At 48.2% G+C, this 15,694-nt stretch overlaps 1 protein-coding gene across 1 annotated transcript; it reads left to right on the forward strand.

Moving 5' to 3' along the window:
- Positions 1–3,101: 3,101 nt before the first annotated feature.
- On the forward strand, positions 3,102–14,848 carry CAPG (capping actin protein, gelsolin like). The gene is made up of 10 exons (XM_066639526.1): positions 3,102–3,370; positions 5,901–5,935; positions 6,599–6,771; positions 8,066–8,220; positions 10,468–10,635; positions 11,240–11,389; positions 12,877–12,969; positions 13,418–13,550; positions 13,695–13,783; positions 14,682–14,848. Exons 2-10 carry the CDS (start codon positions 5,913–5,915, stop codon positions 14,745–14,747), a joined length of 1,050 nt encoding a protein of 349 aa, XP_066495623.1. The 5' UTR covers positions 3,102–3,370; positions 5,901–5,912; the 3' UTR covers positions 14,748–14,848.
- Positions 14,849–15,694: the final 846 nt, after the last annotated feature.

Consider the following 15,694-nt stretch of genomic DNA (forward strand, 5'->3'; position numbering starts at 1 on the left):
GATGAATCCTTTTCCAGCACCGCATAAAAACTGAGAGACTTCTGGCTTTGCAGTACATGCCCAAGAATTCCTTCCTGATTCCCAGCCAGGGAGCAGGAATGTCAATAAGAGATACGGGGACAACAGCACCAGATCCTGGTCACTTCCAGCCCCCCAGGAGAGTTCAGAGCCAAGCCGAAGCATCGGCTAAAGCAATCAGAGGGGCAGCCACGAGGCAGGGCTCCCAGCCCTCCACCCCTGCAGAAGGCACTTGCAGTTCTGCTATAGAACAATAGGAGCCAGAGTCCAGGAGGCTCTCTGGGCGTGAATGGCAGTTCATCCATTCAGGCTGGGCTGCTTCCCTCCTGATGCAGAAAGTTTGGCAAAGGCCTGAGGCATGAGAAAAGGAGGGGGAGATGGCTCTAGTCCTGTTTTGTAATCTGGATCCACTCTCTGATAGTCTCTTGCAATTTCTGAGGGGGGAAGAGAGGGGGAAGGCCCCCAACTCCAGGACGGCCCCCTTTGGGTGGCCACAACCCACGATGCGTCCCCCCCCGGCCCTGCTGCAGCTTAGCTGGGCATTGAGCGGCCCTGCCCCCAGCCCAGGACGGCCCTCTGTGGGTGGCCACAGAGCTCTGATTGTAAAAAATGTAGACGCTCAAAAATAACGCAGAGAGCTGAGCTCTGGGAATGGCCAGACTGAGCACTGACTGACAGCACGAGCCCATCTGAGGACCCACCTGGCCAGGCTGAGCCCTGAATCTACAATGGCAGTGGTGGAGCCCAGTGTGCCCCCAGGGTTGTATAATGGGGGCCACAGCCCACCGCTCTCCTCCACACGTCCTCAGCTGCTCTGTTCCCCTCTTCCTTTTTCAATCCAGGGATCGGTCGGAGGAAGAGGATACTCTAGTCTAGCCCAATGGTTCTCAAACTGAAGCATCGCGACACCACAGCCAGAGCGCCCTGGCTTCTGCCCCCTTAAGGGGGGAGGAGGGGGGAGGCAGCAACGCGATCATTTTGGAGGGGCGCAGGGCTTGGCTGCACTCACCGCAGCAGCCTTCCAGGGGTGCAGGGAGTCCTGCGCCAGCCTCCACAAGGCTCCCCAACATGAAGAGTGTGAAAATAACAATCGCGACCCACTTCTGGTCTCACAATCACAAACCAGAAGTGGGTTGCTATTGTTAATTTTACATTCTCCACATGTTGGGGAGCCCTGCAGAGGCTGGCACAGGGCTCCCCACATCCCCTGTTGCTGCTGTCGGCTGTCAGCTGTGGTGAGTGCAGCCACAACCCTGCACCACTTCAAAGCGGCGCAATCCTAGCAATCGCGTCACTGCCTCCCCCTCCCTCATGAGGACTTACTGTGGAGCCCAAACTCCCTGCGAGTTTGAGAACCGCTGCTCTAGCCCACCATTCTCTTCTCCTCCATACTTCCTCTTCTGCTCCTTACCCTTCTTCCCTTTCCAATCTAGGGACTGGGCGGACGAGGAAAGGAAGGCTTTAGCTCACCCACCTCTTCACCCCTGTCTTCTTCTGTCCTTTCTTCCTTTTTGAATGTCGGAAGAGGCAGGAGGAGGAATGATGTCAGTGAGCTGCATGATCCACTGATCTGATCCAGCAGAGCTGCTTGTTTGTTCTTGAGAAATAAAGAAATTAAAGGCTGCTGTTTGGGGAGATCCTTTCTCTTGGGGGAGAGGCATGGAACCAGGTCTGGGGCTTCTCTGATTTCAGAGATTGTTAATGAATGAATTGCTGCTGCTTGGGATGTGGGATGATCCTTTTTCTTGGGGGAGAAGGCATGGAACCAGGTATGGGGCTTTTGGGGTTTCTGAGATTGAATGAATTGCTGTTGCTTGGGGCCTGGGGGGATCCTTTTTCTTGGGGCAGAAAGCATGGAACTAAGTATGGGGCTTCTTGGGTTTCAGAGGTTGTTTAATGAATGACAGCCCAATCCTATCCACACTTTCCTGGGAGTAAACCCCATTGACACTAATGGGGCTTACTTCTGAGTAGACATGCATAGGATTGGGCTGTGAATTGCTGTTGGGCCTTGGGGAGATCCTTTTTCTTGAGGCAGAAAGCATGGAAGTAGGTATGGAACTTCTTTGGTTTCAGAGATTGTTTAATGAATGAATGGCTGCTGTTGGGGTCTGGAGAGATCCTTCTTCTTAGGGGAGAAGGCACAGAACCAGGTATGGGGCTTTTTGGGTTTCACAGATCGTTTAATGAATGGCTGCTGATTGGAGTCTGGGGAGATCCTTTTTCTTGGGGGACACTGTCTTGACATTGTTCCACTGTCATAAACCCCTCCACGCACCAATCCAATCCTAGTTAGGATTGGGCTACTGGTCTGGTCTAGAAGCAGCCACAGAGAAAGGGAGCTACAAATCAGGAAGTCCTTGAGAAAGAAACACAACACCTTCGATGCAATCACCGCACATGACAAGATTCAAGCTGCAATCCTATCCACACTCAGCTGGGAGGAGGTATCAACTCAATGGGACTTTCTCCTAAGTGGTCATGTATAGGATTGCCCTGTCGGTGTGTGCATGTAATTTCAGTTATGGCAGCGGAGAAAAACCGACAGCCACATTTCTGCTGTGACGGTCCAAGAAAATCAGGGAGACAAACAGGTAAGAACTCCCAGTGAATCGGTTTTTAATTTATTACGCACTTGGAAAGACTGTGTAAACAAAAACTCTTCGGTAAAAATGTTTGTTCAGCTGACTTGCGTTCACGGAAGAAGGAAGCAGCATTGCTATCCTTCAGGCAAGATCTTCTCTGCAAATATTTTCCTGTTGCTGGGTTTGGAGGTATGTGGTATGTGCAAAAATGCAAGCACTGGGCAAGCTGTAACATGAGCTGATGGTGTTTCGACCCCAAGGCCATGCACCACTGCAAGAGGAGAAGTCTCCCTTGTTTTCCCTTCATAAAAATTGCAGGATGTTGGTCACTATTCTCATCCGGTGCCATGCGTAAGGGGAGCATCTCATGCTTTGATTGAGCAAATGGCAAGACTTGGCAACTGTGTGTGGCTCACAGTGTGCCAGTAGCGCATGGCTCTTCCCATAGGGGCGCTCTCTCTCTCTCTCTCTCTCTCTCTGCCACCAGGTGATCTGCTAAGGTGAGCACGGCCAACAATGCACAGGACACAGGGCTGGAAAACAAGAACTATGGCAATTCAACAGTGAAGTGAGTCACAACCAGGCCTCTTACCACATCTACCAGTGTGGCTGCTTTTTCCTTCCCCTGCGGATGCAGTAGAAGTGAGGCAATGAAAAGCCTGAGTGGAGAGACAGAGGGCTGCCCCACCCAGGAAATCTAATTTTACATTCCTGCGCGGTGAAAAGTTTTGCTCTAGCACAGGCTGCTGGTGACAGACCACCTGGGGGTAAGTGAAGATCCGCTGCTTTCGGTGGGGATAAATCACTGCCTTTGTGTGTGTTTGAGGAGAGGCTCAGAGTGGGGCACAATTGGCCCGGCTCCTGGGAGCACCAGTTCCTTTTAGCTTTGCTTTTTTTCCTTTCCAGTCTGTTTCCTTGACTGACACTTCTTGACTGGGGAAAGCCTCTCTCCTTCAGTGTCACTTCCAGCTGCAGCCACTCAGTAGTGTGTCCCCTGTTTACCCTGCGTGTGACTTGCTGTACATGTGTGTATACTCACCAAATTTGCACGGAAATCGACATTTGGTTGATAGTATTGCAGCTTTTGTAATTTGATAGTAAGACAAAATGTACCCATCTGAATTGTATATTGTAGATGTGTGAAGATTCCCCCCTCCTCCTGCCCTACGAGGCAGGGAGATTAGTCAAGCTTTGAAGTTGCCTGTGTACCTTTAGTGAATTGTGCAAAATGCTAGACCTCATGGAGGCAGTTTCTCCTAGGTCAAGGGTTTCCAAACTTTCTGACCAGAGGGCTGCATCAAATATCTGGCTCGGTATCAAGGGCCAGAAAAATAAATACATTTTAAATATAAAATTTAAATGAATGCATTAGAGATAGAAGAATGAATAAAAGAATGAATGGGCTCTATGTTCCAGGATTTCTCCAAGACCAACGCATACCTGTATTGGCAACCTTCAGTCTCGAAAGACTATGGTATTGCGCTCTGAAAGGTGGTTCTGGCACAGCGTCTAGTGTGGCCAACGCATACCACAGAAATAAAGCACACACTCAAATGGACTCCTATTTCCCCACCCCATAAGCAGCTTATTTACATACATAGGAGTAAATACCTCAAAACAAGCACATCACAGGAAACACCTGGAGTGTGTTCTGAGGACCAGGGAGGCTTCCCAACAGGGGTACAGAGGCTTGCCATGGAGTTTGAAGACCCCTGTCCTAGGGGGAAGGAAAGAGGGAAAGGCTGAAGTCCTGAGATTAGGTTCTACTTAAGGGGAAAGTGAACAATTAATTCACTTTGAATTACAACATGGGATCTCCCACTGATCTCAGTCCCTATCTCAACTGTGTATTGATTTGGTTGTGGTGTTTTGTTTTTTTAAACATGAAGCAATGAGTGTCACTTGGTCGGGCTCTTCTCCCCATTTCCTTTGCGGTAAGGCTGGCATTTTTGTGCATCACTAGGACTAATGTGGAAAGAAATCCCATGTGACTGAGTCACGCTCAACTTTTCTCAGCTAGAAATGCTTTATGAACTCTGGTAGGAGCTCTGAAAGTCAGCTGTTTCTTGGCCTGGCACGTGACCAGTTGGTTGGAAATTTTGCAAATCGTGTGTGCTTTGAAATGGCTGCAGTGAGATGGGGCAGGGTTTAAAGAATCTTAGAAGAGGAAACCTGCTTGCTAAACAACAAAGGGTTGTTTCAGCTTGCATCCTCTTTCCAACCATGATCAATCAGGTCAATCCAAGAAGCTTAAGAGTAGGGTGAGAATAGCCCTCCCTGGTAATTGCCCTTAGCAACTAGTACTTGAACCTACAAGTTCAGCATAACCAAATGGATAGTTCTGTCTTACAGGAATTTGTCTGATCTTGTTTGTAAGCCAACTAATTAGATGCATGATGCTGAATGAGGTGGAAGAATTCTGGGCTGTTCCATGTCTGACGGCAGAGGGACAGTCAGATTTTTGAACCTTTCCCCATTGGGGGAAAAAATGCACTTCCCTGCATATAGTAATCCAGCATCTCAGGGAAACGTCTGCACTCCATCTGTCTTCCCATGCACTCATTTTTCAGTGAGGCTGGGTTTTATGTTTGCAGGATCCACTCTGTCTCCTCTGTCAAATGTATGGATTGGGTTTAAATCTGTGGCCAGCGGCATCTAATAAATATGCTCCTGTCGTTCTGAGTTTATAGCAACATAAGGCTGTCATACTGATATGAAATGAGGGAATAGATTTTGGGAACAGGGTGATAAATACACTAGACTCCAAGTTACAGACATCTTTCATGCAGACGTAGTCGCAGTGGGGTGTTCTTACACAGGTACAACCCGTGTGTGTCTAGACCTATATCACATAGTCCTGCGGTCCCCAGACTGTCGCGAATGAATTTTTGTTGGGTCGCAAAATTGACAGGGCAGATGAGGCTATGTGCATTAAGGGTTAAGTGAGCCACTACTTGGGGAAAGCAACTGTTACCCTGCACATGCCTGATCTTGTATGATCTCGGAAGCTAAGCAGGTTCAGGCCTGGTTAGTACTTGGATGGGAGACCATCTGGGATTACCGGGTGCTGTAGGCTTATACCATAGTCTTTCGAGACTGAAGGTTGCCAACCATTTGTTGCCCAATAGCCACATCCCTTGGCATTTATGAATCGGGTAGAGCCTCTAGGGCAGTGATTTTCAACAACTGTGCCGTGGCAGACTAGTGGGAGTTTGGGGAGGTTCATTTATTAGTAGGGACATTGGGGGATGTGACGCAGGCCCAGTAGCGCTAACTGAGTTCTTTGTTTCCCAACAGATCACTGGAACCATGTACACAGCTATCCCAAAAAGGTAATGAGCTCTTCGATTCCCTTTAAACCCAACAGCCCATTTATTAGCCAGTTTCCTTTGGGAAAAAAAACTAATGGATGTTACGGTGGTTCCTGGACTGAGTTCAGAGTTGGTGCATTTCCTGTGTGTGATTGCTATTTGATTCCTTTTTGTTGTACTGTTAGTTTGCTTTGAGGATCTGAGTTTGCTTCTGGGCCAGAGCAGAAGAGGAAGTGCCAAGGAGAAGAGATGGTGGCCAAAAGCATCAAAGAGCTCTAGCTCGCAGTCTCCTCCTTCCCCTCCACACTTCCTCCTCTGCTCCCTCTTTCTTTTCAAATTCAGGGAGGAGGGAGAGGAGTGGTGGGGGCTGGAACACTGCCAGGTATAGGGGGTGACATCTGGCAGGCCACCTTAGGTGCCGTGGGCTGGCCCTGCTGCTTAAATTGACCCCCTGAACATGAGTAAAAATCAGAAGCTAGTTTGGTGGTTGCTCTCCAAAGATGCTCATGTCACCAGTCCCATCATCCTTCTTTTCTTCTCATCCTCTCCTGGACTCCCCTTTTATCCCGTTTCCATCCTCCCTGGTGTCTTCCTCTCCTTCATTTGTGCCTGCTTCCTATTGTCTGTTCCTCTTGGGCCATCCGTGTTCCTCTCCAACTTGCCCTTTTCCTTGCTGCCCGATAGCGGATCTCCCTTCGATGCATCGGTCAGGGAGCCAGGCCTACACATTTGGCGCGTGGAAAAAATGAAGCCGGTGCCCATTCCGGGAGAGCTGAAAGGCATCTTCTATTCCGGGGATTCTTACCTGGTTCTTCACAATGGACCAGACGAGCAATCCAATGTCCACATCTGGATTGGTAAGCAACATCGACTTAGAGCCCAAACCTCGGCATGTCTACTCAAAATTAAGTCCCATTATAGTCAATGGGACTTACTCCCAGGAAAGTGTGGATAGGATTGTAGCCTTAGTCACAGTGAAACCCATCTATGAGCTCATTGAGAAATTCTCTGCTCCTCGCTTTTTCCCTCTGCCTGGTGAAGAGCATGCAGGGAAAATTGGGAGTTTGAAGCCAGTGGCATAGCTAGAGGGGGTGCAAAGCACTAAGTTTTGCAGGGAGCCTCACTGCAGCGTGCAAGCTGTCCCTCCGCCTCCTCTTCGGAGCCATTCCAGGCAGAGGCAGAGAGCCTCTGTTTTGCTCCCTCTGCCCCAAATGGCTCTGAAGGGGGAGGGCTACTTGCTCCCTGCAAAATTTAGTGCTTTGCACCCCCTGAGCTACATCACTGCTCAAAGCTACAGACAGTTGTAGAGGAAGGAAAATGCCCTTAAGATCCCATGGCTTGGATACTGGAGAGTTTTAGGAGAAATCTCTCTTTTATGCTGAAGATGAGAATTTTGCCTTCCTTAACACAACACCAAGGACCAAACAGAAACCAGACATTGGCATACAGATCAAGGAACCCCTTGATTCAGGGGTGCCCAAACCCCCGCCCTGGGGCCACTTGCGACCCTCGAGGACTCTCAGTGCGGCCCTCAGGGAGCCTCCAGTCTCCAATGAGCCTCTGGCCCTCCAGAGATGTGCTGGAGCTCACACTGGCCCAACGCAACTGCTCTCAGCATGAGGGCGACTGTTTGACCTCTTGCATGAGCTGTGGGATGAGGGCTTCCTCCACTGCTTGCTATTTCACATTTGTGATGCAGTAGCGGCAGCGAAGGAAAGGCCAGCCTTGCTTTGTGCAAGGCCTTTTATAGGCCTTGAGCTATTGCAAGACCTTCATTCATTCATATAAGTTCATCTTTAGTATATACTTTTATGTAAACGTATGTAAATTTATTCAAATTTTAAATATAAATTAATTCTTTTTTTCCCCGGTCCCCGTCCCAGTGTCAGAGAGATGATGTGGCCCTCCTGTCAAAAACTTTGGACACCCCTGCCTTGGATCAGTGGAGGGTTGGGGGCATGAACTCTACCCAGCATTGGGATTCCTGTCTACATGGGCCCCAATCCAGCTACAATGTAGAAAATGCTCCTGTTGGTGCCAGTGGAAGTCATTTTCCCAGCACCAACAATTGTAGCACTATCAGATTTATTTCTGTCGGTGGAGTGAGGATAATTCCTATAGTAATGACTTTCTCTTGTCCATCAACCCCAGGCCAGAACTCTTCCCGGGATGAGCAGGGAGCATGTGCTCTTCTCTCTACACACCTCAGCTCCTCCCTGAAGGAAAAACCCATCCAGTACCGGGAAGTGCAGGGTAATGAATCAGATGTTTTTATGGAGTATTTTCCCCATGGCATCAAATACCAGGTGAGAGAGAGAACTGACCGGACTAATTTTCAAGCTGCAGCCCTTGTTCCTTGACTCCACTTTGCTTGGCGCTGATCTAAATATCACCTTCCCATGTATCCGATGGTGCACCAGCTGCTGCCTCTGTCACTCCTCTTCTGCTGCCCTTGATTTTAAAAGGAAAAGGCAAATGGAAAGAAAGAGGAAGTGTAGAGGAGAGGGGAGCAGTATGCAAGAGTGTTGGAGACACTCTAGCCCACTACTCTCTTCTCCTCCAAAACTTCCTTTTCTGCTTCATTCTCCTCTTCTTTTTAAAACCCAAGGAGCAACAAGAAGAGGAGCAGTGGAGGTGGGTGTTTAGGACGTGGGCACATAAATGCCAATCCACCATCCTAGGGGACCACCCAGTGTCCTGGCTGTTCAGAAAAGAATTTGTGTTGAGCTGTAGACACTCTTGACTCCTACTAAGTTTTTATTTTTGCATGCACTGCTGATCTCATAGTTGCCATTGTAATCAAATTGATTATTTTATCATTTGTTTTTTAGATTGCCTTGTGGTTTTAATAATCACATGCTACATCTTGCAACTCAAAAAACGTTCAGCTAGACATTTATAAATAGATTGCGGTCAGCCTTGGGGGAGATAAAGAGATGGGGTGCATGATGGTGATGCAAGCCTGTTAGAAAGAGGAACTGAAGGGAACAGAGAAAGCAGCCAAACTCCTTTTGCAGCTGGCTTCAAGAATGACACCCATAAGACATTTTTAAGATGTCCTGTTGTAGGCAGCTTTGACTGCTGTTCAGTTTTTTCTGCCAGCCTTCTCTGGTTTTAGCAGTGCCCTGACTTTTTCCCAGGGTGAGTTTTTCCCAGGGCAGAGATGCAAAAAGCTCCACCTGTAGAACTTCTCCTTGTCAAGATCCTGTCAAAGGCAATGCAAGATGCTGTCACAGGCCTCCTGTTAGGAGGGCAACAAAATGATGGTGATGGTAGTTCTACGGTGTTAAGAGCCCATGTGGTGCAGAGGTGAAAGGGCTAGCCCAATCGCTGGGGAGACCAAGGCTCAAATTTATCCATGGCCATGAAGCTTGCTGGATTCCATTGGACCAGCCACTAGCAGCCTAACCTACTTTGCAGGGCTGCTCTGAAGAGAAAGTGCAATGATCTCTGTATACGTTGCCCTGAGTTCCTTGGAGAAAAGGCGGAGTACGAATACAATAAAATATGGCTGCATTTTGTTTTTTGACTAGAAAATAGCAGGAAGTGACATCAATAGCATGCCTCTAGCATGCTTCCATTTTGATTTGTTAACAAATAACAAAATGGTGCCAAGTCATTAGAACTCAAGGACACGGGGGGCCGCTATTTTTACCATAATGCACAGAGGCCACCATGTTTAACAGGTTCGAGTTCGAAAGACAGATTGCTAGTGTAGTGAGCATGCTAGAAGTGGAAAAACAAATGCGACCTGGGCATGCTAGAAGGAAAATAACAACCAGCTTTCAAGCACTACTAGCTGAAAAACAAATGCAGCCTATGTTTGGCTTCCAGCAATCTGTGGTGTCCTTTAAAGTGGTGCCCTCTTATATTTAGCAGGGGGAGAGTAACTGCCCCTCTTCACCCCACCATGGCATCTTTTCCAGTGTCTGTTGGCAGTCCTGGCCACTGTGCTCTCCGGGACAAGCCTGGAAGTGCCGCTGTCCCGCTTTCTAAGGCTTCCAGAACGCCTTAAAATGTCACTTCCACTTTTCGGAGGGAAACTGGAAGTGACATTTTAAGGTTCTCTGGAGGCCTTCGAGGGCCCTTGGAACACCTCTGGATGGGGAGACAGCAAGCATAGGCAACCCTCAGGGAAGCACGGCATGGCCACTGCCCTGAGGGTCATCCAGGAGTACTTGCACCCATGGACCCCCCCAACTATGCCACTTTTGCTGGTGTCTCTTCTCCATCTCTTTTTAGACCATGAGCCCTTTGGGGACAGAGAGCCATTTATTGATTTATTTTACTATATAAACCACACTTGTTGAAAAGCAGTATATAAATACTTATTAATAGTGTGTGACTTCTCCACGGAAAGTTTGTCCAAGCCTACACAACCTGGTTTAAGTCTGAAGGTGCCCAATTTTGTCTTGCTTCACCCCACCTCAAACTAGCTGTGGCTTTTCCCTCATGCCACCTCTTATTTCCTGGAGGTTCATCCCCCCCACCTGACCTCTGGAATCTCTGCTATTTCCTTACGGACCTCACCCCCCACTTTCTGTGCTCCTCAGGAAGGAGGTGTGGAGTCTGCCTTTCACCGCACCCAGCCCAGCCAGCAGTCTGGCCCCATCCACAAACTCTACCAAGTCAAAGGGAAGAAGAATATCCGAGCCACTGCAAAGGACATCAGCTGGGCTAGTTTCAACACTGGCGATTGCTTCATCTTGGACCTGGGAGAAGTGAGCCCTGAAGGGAGAAAGCACTGGGGAGGAGAGGGCAGGCAAACATGTTGGGCAGTGTCAGGCATGATGGTGATGTGCCCATATGCTGCTAATGTATGACAAATATATGTGTGAGAATACCATGGCAGGGAGCCCGCTGGGCAAAGCAGAATGGTGTCTGGGTTTATAGGTGTGGCTCAAGATCTTCCAGCACCTGAGGGGGTGCACAAATTGCCTCTGCCCCCTTCCTCAGCAGCTTGCCAGGTGGCACAAAGAGGGGCCACTGCTCTTCCTCATCTTCATATACCACTGAATTGAAAGGAAAAGGGGAATTGCTTAGAAGAGGAAGTGTGGAAGAGAAGAGCATGGGAGGCTAGAGTGCCTCTTCTGCTCTGTTCCCCTGTTCCTTTTCAAAGCCAGCAAGCATGGGAAGTAGTGGTGTAGTGGTAGTGGCGGCTGTGGTAGTGGAGGAGTAGTGGTGGCAGCAGAGGAGCTGGTGAGCACCTCACTCTGCCTCATGAAGGGGCCAGTGGTGATTGGGGAACGATAGAGCGAATTGGTATGTGCCATGCCTAAAACAGGCACTGGGAATTTTCACCTTTTTCCCCCCCGTTCCTTTCAGACCATCATCAGCTGGTGTGGTGGGAAATCCAACATCCTGGAGCGCAACAAAGCCCGAGATTTAGCCATGGCAATTCGGGATAGCGAGAGGAAGGGGAAAGCCAAAGTGGAAATCGTGGCAGATGGTGAAGAACCGGCCGAAATGATAGCGGTAAGATGAGAGAGGGAGAAGTTGGTGTCTAAACAGTGTGTGGGCCTAACCAACCACCCCTGGGATTGAGGTGGAGACTATGGAGTGGAACTGAATGCCTCTGAAGACCTGGTGCTAGGAAGCAATGCAAAGGGAGGGGCAGAACTTTTTATCTCTTGCTTTTGGGCTTCCAGTGAGGTATCTTGTTGTCCACTGTGGGACAAGGTAGGTCTAGGCCATGAGTCTGATGCACCAGGGTTCTTTTGTCATCTATTGACGCTGTACTTGCATCATGGAGATATGAACTCCTCAGTGGGAAAGCTGGGGGGGACACAAAGTCCTATGTTTTAGTTGACAAGAGTCCATACCGAGAGGCTCTCAGGACTTCACGGAGGGGTACACAATACTGATTTTGAGATATTTTCAGGGTGACTTTGTCACTTGATGGCTGCAAAAATCTTAAATGACTTTTGTAAAAGGGCCATGAACTCTCCCACTTACCTCCAGCAAGACGCTACGAAATCTCTTCTGTGGGAGACATTTCAATGGATACATCTTGCATATTCTGCTGCCGTGTGTCCTGCAGACCAGCAAAGGTGACTTTCAGCAGGTCTTGCATTGCTAACATTGCATTTGAACTGGACCCACAAGGGGGCTTGTGAAGTGTGGAGATGAGGTTCTCAGGCCAGAGATTAATCTGCTGCAGAGAGGAAGATGTAGCACCATGGCAAAGAGACGGAGCTACAAATCAATGTCTTTTGAATCTCAGCTCCACCACAAACTCATTATGTGACTTTAGGAAGTCTCAGACTTCCCCACTTGCAAAATCCAAATAAAGCTGCTTACCTTTATAAGACCATTGCAAGGATTTCATCAAGATAATACAGAACATAAGAACAGCCCCACTGGATCAGGCCATAGGCTCATCTAGTCCAGCTTCCTGTATCTCACAGCGGCCCACCAAATGCCCCAGGGAGCACACCAGGTAACAAGAGACCTGCAAGGCTTCCTGGGAATTGTAGTTAAGAACATAAGAACAGCCCCACTGGATCAGGCCATAGGCCCATCTAGTCCAGCTTCCTGTATCTCACAGCGGCCCACCAAATGCCCCAGGGAGCACACCAGATAACAAGAGACCTCAACCTGGTGCCCTCCCTTGCATCTGGCATTCTGACATAGCCCATTTCTGAAATCAGGAGGTTGCACATACACATACATACAGGTGAAAGTCATGACCCTCTCAGAAAAGCAAACTACAAATGCTAAGTATTATTATTCTAAACACTTTCTAGTTCATGATCAAGCCACCGTTGACTCAAACCTTTGTTGGAATTGGACATGGTTTCACTTTTAAGCAAGCTGCTCCCTGCAGCCTCAGTCTTCCCTATCTAGAATATGGGGCTAATCATTCTTACTTCCCTTACAGGGTTGTTGAAAGAGGACTACATCAGGCAGTACATTTAAGGCACTGTACAAATGCTAAGTATTATGTCCCGCTACTTTTCTAGGTTCTGGGCCCTAAACCAGTTCTGAAAGAGGGCAGTCCTGAAGAGGATGTCGTGGCTGATCAGAAAAATGCCACTGCAGCAGTATTGTATAAGGTAACAAACCTAACAAGCTGTGCTGGATCAAAGCTGCGCTCAGCAAAAGTCCACATCACCCATTGCCCTGCTTCTGACAGTGGTCAGTCCAATGCAGGGCTCAAACCTACAGCCCTTCCCTCCTCTTCCTTCCACTCTCAAACAACTGGCATATCACCATATCATGTGGCAAGGAGTTCCAGGGATTAATCTTTAGAATTTGCTATTTTCCACTATGAACACCAAGCTCATTCAGAGCTGTACTACCTAATCAGGTCAGTTCACCTGGTTGCCAGGATGGAGGGGCCAGGGTAGAAGTTAGGGTTGACCTTGAGATATGAGAGAGCATGTCAGTTCCAACATTACATTATGTGGGGGGGTGGGGGAAATCTCCAGGAATAGGTTCGATTGGAGTTGGCAACTTTATGTAGTACACTGTGGGGGAAAAAAGCTTTTCTTTCCTTGACAGGTTTCAGACATGACCGGTAAAATGAGCTTGACCAAGGTATCCGGGTCCAGCCCATTCCGCCAAGATCAGCTCATCACAGATGACTGTTTCATCCTGGACAACGGCCAGTGCGGCAAAATTTACGTTTGGAAAGGTGACCCTCTCTGCCCCTGCCATGAAAACAGCCAAGAGTACTGGCTCCCCTTGCCTTTTGGGGGAAAGAGGCAGCTTGCACCTTCCTGCCCTGCTCTACTCGATTTCTGCCTTCTCCAGCCTGTGCTTTCCTTCTCTTGAACAGGTCTCAAAGCCAACGAACAGGAACAGCGGGCGGCTTTGAAGGTGGCCGAGGACTTCATTACCCAGATGAAGTATCCCCCAAATACGCAGGTAAGGAGGATAACCTGCCAATGTTTTCAGAAGGCTTGGATAGAGGAGGTTAAACAGGCTCCTTGCCCTGCATTCAGGAAAATGGCCGTGCTTCCTTATGACTGCACAAGGAGTGTTAGTGTGGAAGAGTGTTCAACACACAAGGCTTCTCTTTCATTTGGGAGCCCCAATTGCCCTAGTTCAAGTATTAGCCGAGAAAGAATAAAAAGCACCTCTACCCCCCGGCTTTTTCCATGCCATGGACAATTTCTTAAGCCTCTGCTCTATTTATCTCCATCCCCACCTTGTCATCTGCCTTCTAAATTAAAAAGTACAAATAGTTTAGTTTTCATTTTTCCTTCTAGGGGTCGTGTCCCCATCCCTCAGTTGTTTTGGGTGGTCTTTTCTATTGCTGAATGCTCTTTTGTTGGAATACTTTATTTTTCACATCTTTTATACCACCCTTTCTCCAAGGAGCTCAGGGTAGTGTACATGGTTCCTTCCTTCCTTCCTTCTGTCCTTGCAACAACCCTGTGAGGTAGGTGAGACTGAGAGGGAGTGACTGGCCTAAGGTCATCCAGGAAGCTTCATGGCTGAGAAGGGATTTGAACCTAGAACTTCCAGGTCTAAGTACAACTCCCAAACCATTACACCATCCTGGCTCTCTCTCAAGATCCCCTGACAGATGAACCAGGATGAAGTCTGTCTGTAGTCAGACTATCCTGTATACAGTTTTTCAAATGTGGCCACACCTTACATGAGGTGAAGGCTTATATCCTCTGGATATATACGTATAATATACGTATCCTCTGGTTATACATTTGAGCCACCCACTAGTTTTTCTCCAAACTAATGGGGCAGCATGGATTTCTGTCTGCACTGGAGTTCTCCTTTTCACCTGCCTTTCTCCCCATTTCAGGTGGAGATCTTACCCCAGGGCCGTGAAAGTCTTCTCTTCAAGCAGTTCTTCACCAACTGGAAATGAAACGAGTCTGAATCCTGAAGCTGTCATTGCAACAATCCCAAACCTGTGCCTTAATCTCTGCAGCAAGTCTTAAGCCTTATTAAATTGGAGCCAATGTGTCATCCGCTCTAACATTCATCTTTTGAGTAGTGGGGTTACTTCATCAACATCCTTGTATTCCAGACACAGGAGGAAAAAAAGAAAGGCAATAGCTCAGTGGTGTAGCAGAGGCTCTGTGTACAGAAGGTCCCAGGTTTAAGCCTGGATGTCTCCAGTAAAAAAGAATCAGAAAGAAGGTAATGGGAAAGGGCTCTGCCTCCAACCTTAAAGAGCTACTGCCAGTCAGAGAGTAGTAGGCTAGATTGACCAAGCTGCTTTATACTGCTTGGATTGTTGGAGCTTAGAGCATTGCAAAGGACACACTTGGAGTATGCACTGTCACTAGAGTGACATGATCTCATTGTTCTTCCCACAGCCAAGTAGTAATATGGGACTACAAACCAATCCAGCATCTCAACCAAGGGACAGGGCTTTCAGAATCATAGAACGTTAACATTGGAAGGGGTCTTGGAGGTCATCTAGTCCAACCCCTGTAGCTAACACTACCATGCCTCTGACAGATGGCCCTCTGCTCAATAACCTCCAATGATGGAGAGCCCACCACTTCATGAAGCAGACTACTCCAGTGCTGGACAGTTCTTACACAGTTAGGATAGTCTTCCTAAATGTCCAGCCTAAATCTACCTCTGTGTAGTTTCAACCTTTGGTTCTAAGTCAAGAGCCACAGAGAGTAAGTCTTCCCCTTCTTCTGCAAAACGCCCCTTCAGCTACTTGAACACACACATCTCCTTAGTCTTCTTTCCCCTTCGTTTACGCCTTCTCCAGGCTAAACACACCCACCTCTTTTAACAGCCTGAATGTGCTCTACTGGGTTAGGATGTGGGTACAGAAGCCACTGAGAAGACATG

This window comes from Tiliqua scincoides, chromosome 11 (genome assembly GCF_035046505.1).
Source record: "Tiliqua scincoides isolate rTilSci1 chromosome 11, rTilSci1.hap2, whole genome shotgun sequence".
NCBI lineage: Eukaryota > Metazoa > Chordata > Lepidosauria > Squamata > Scincidae > Tiliqua > Tiliqua scincoides.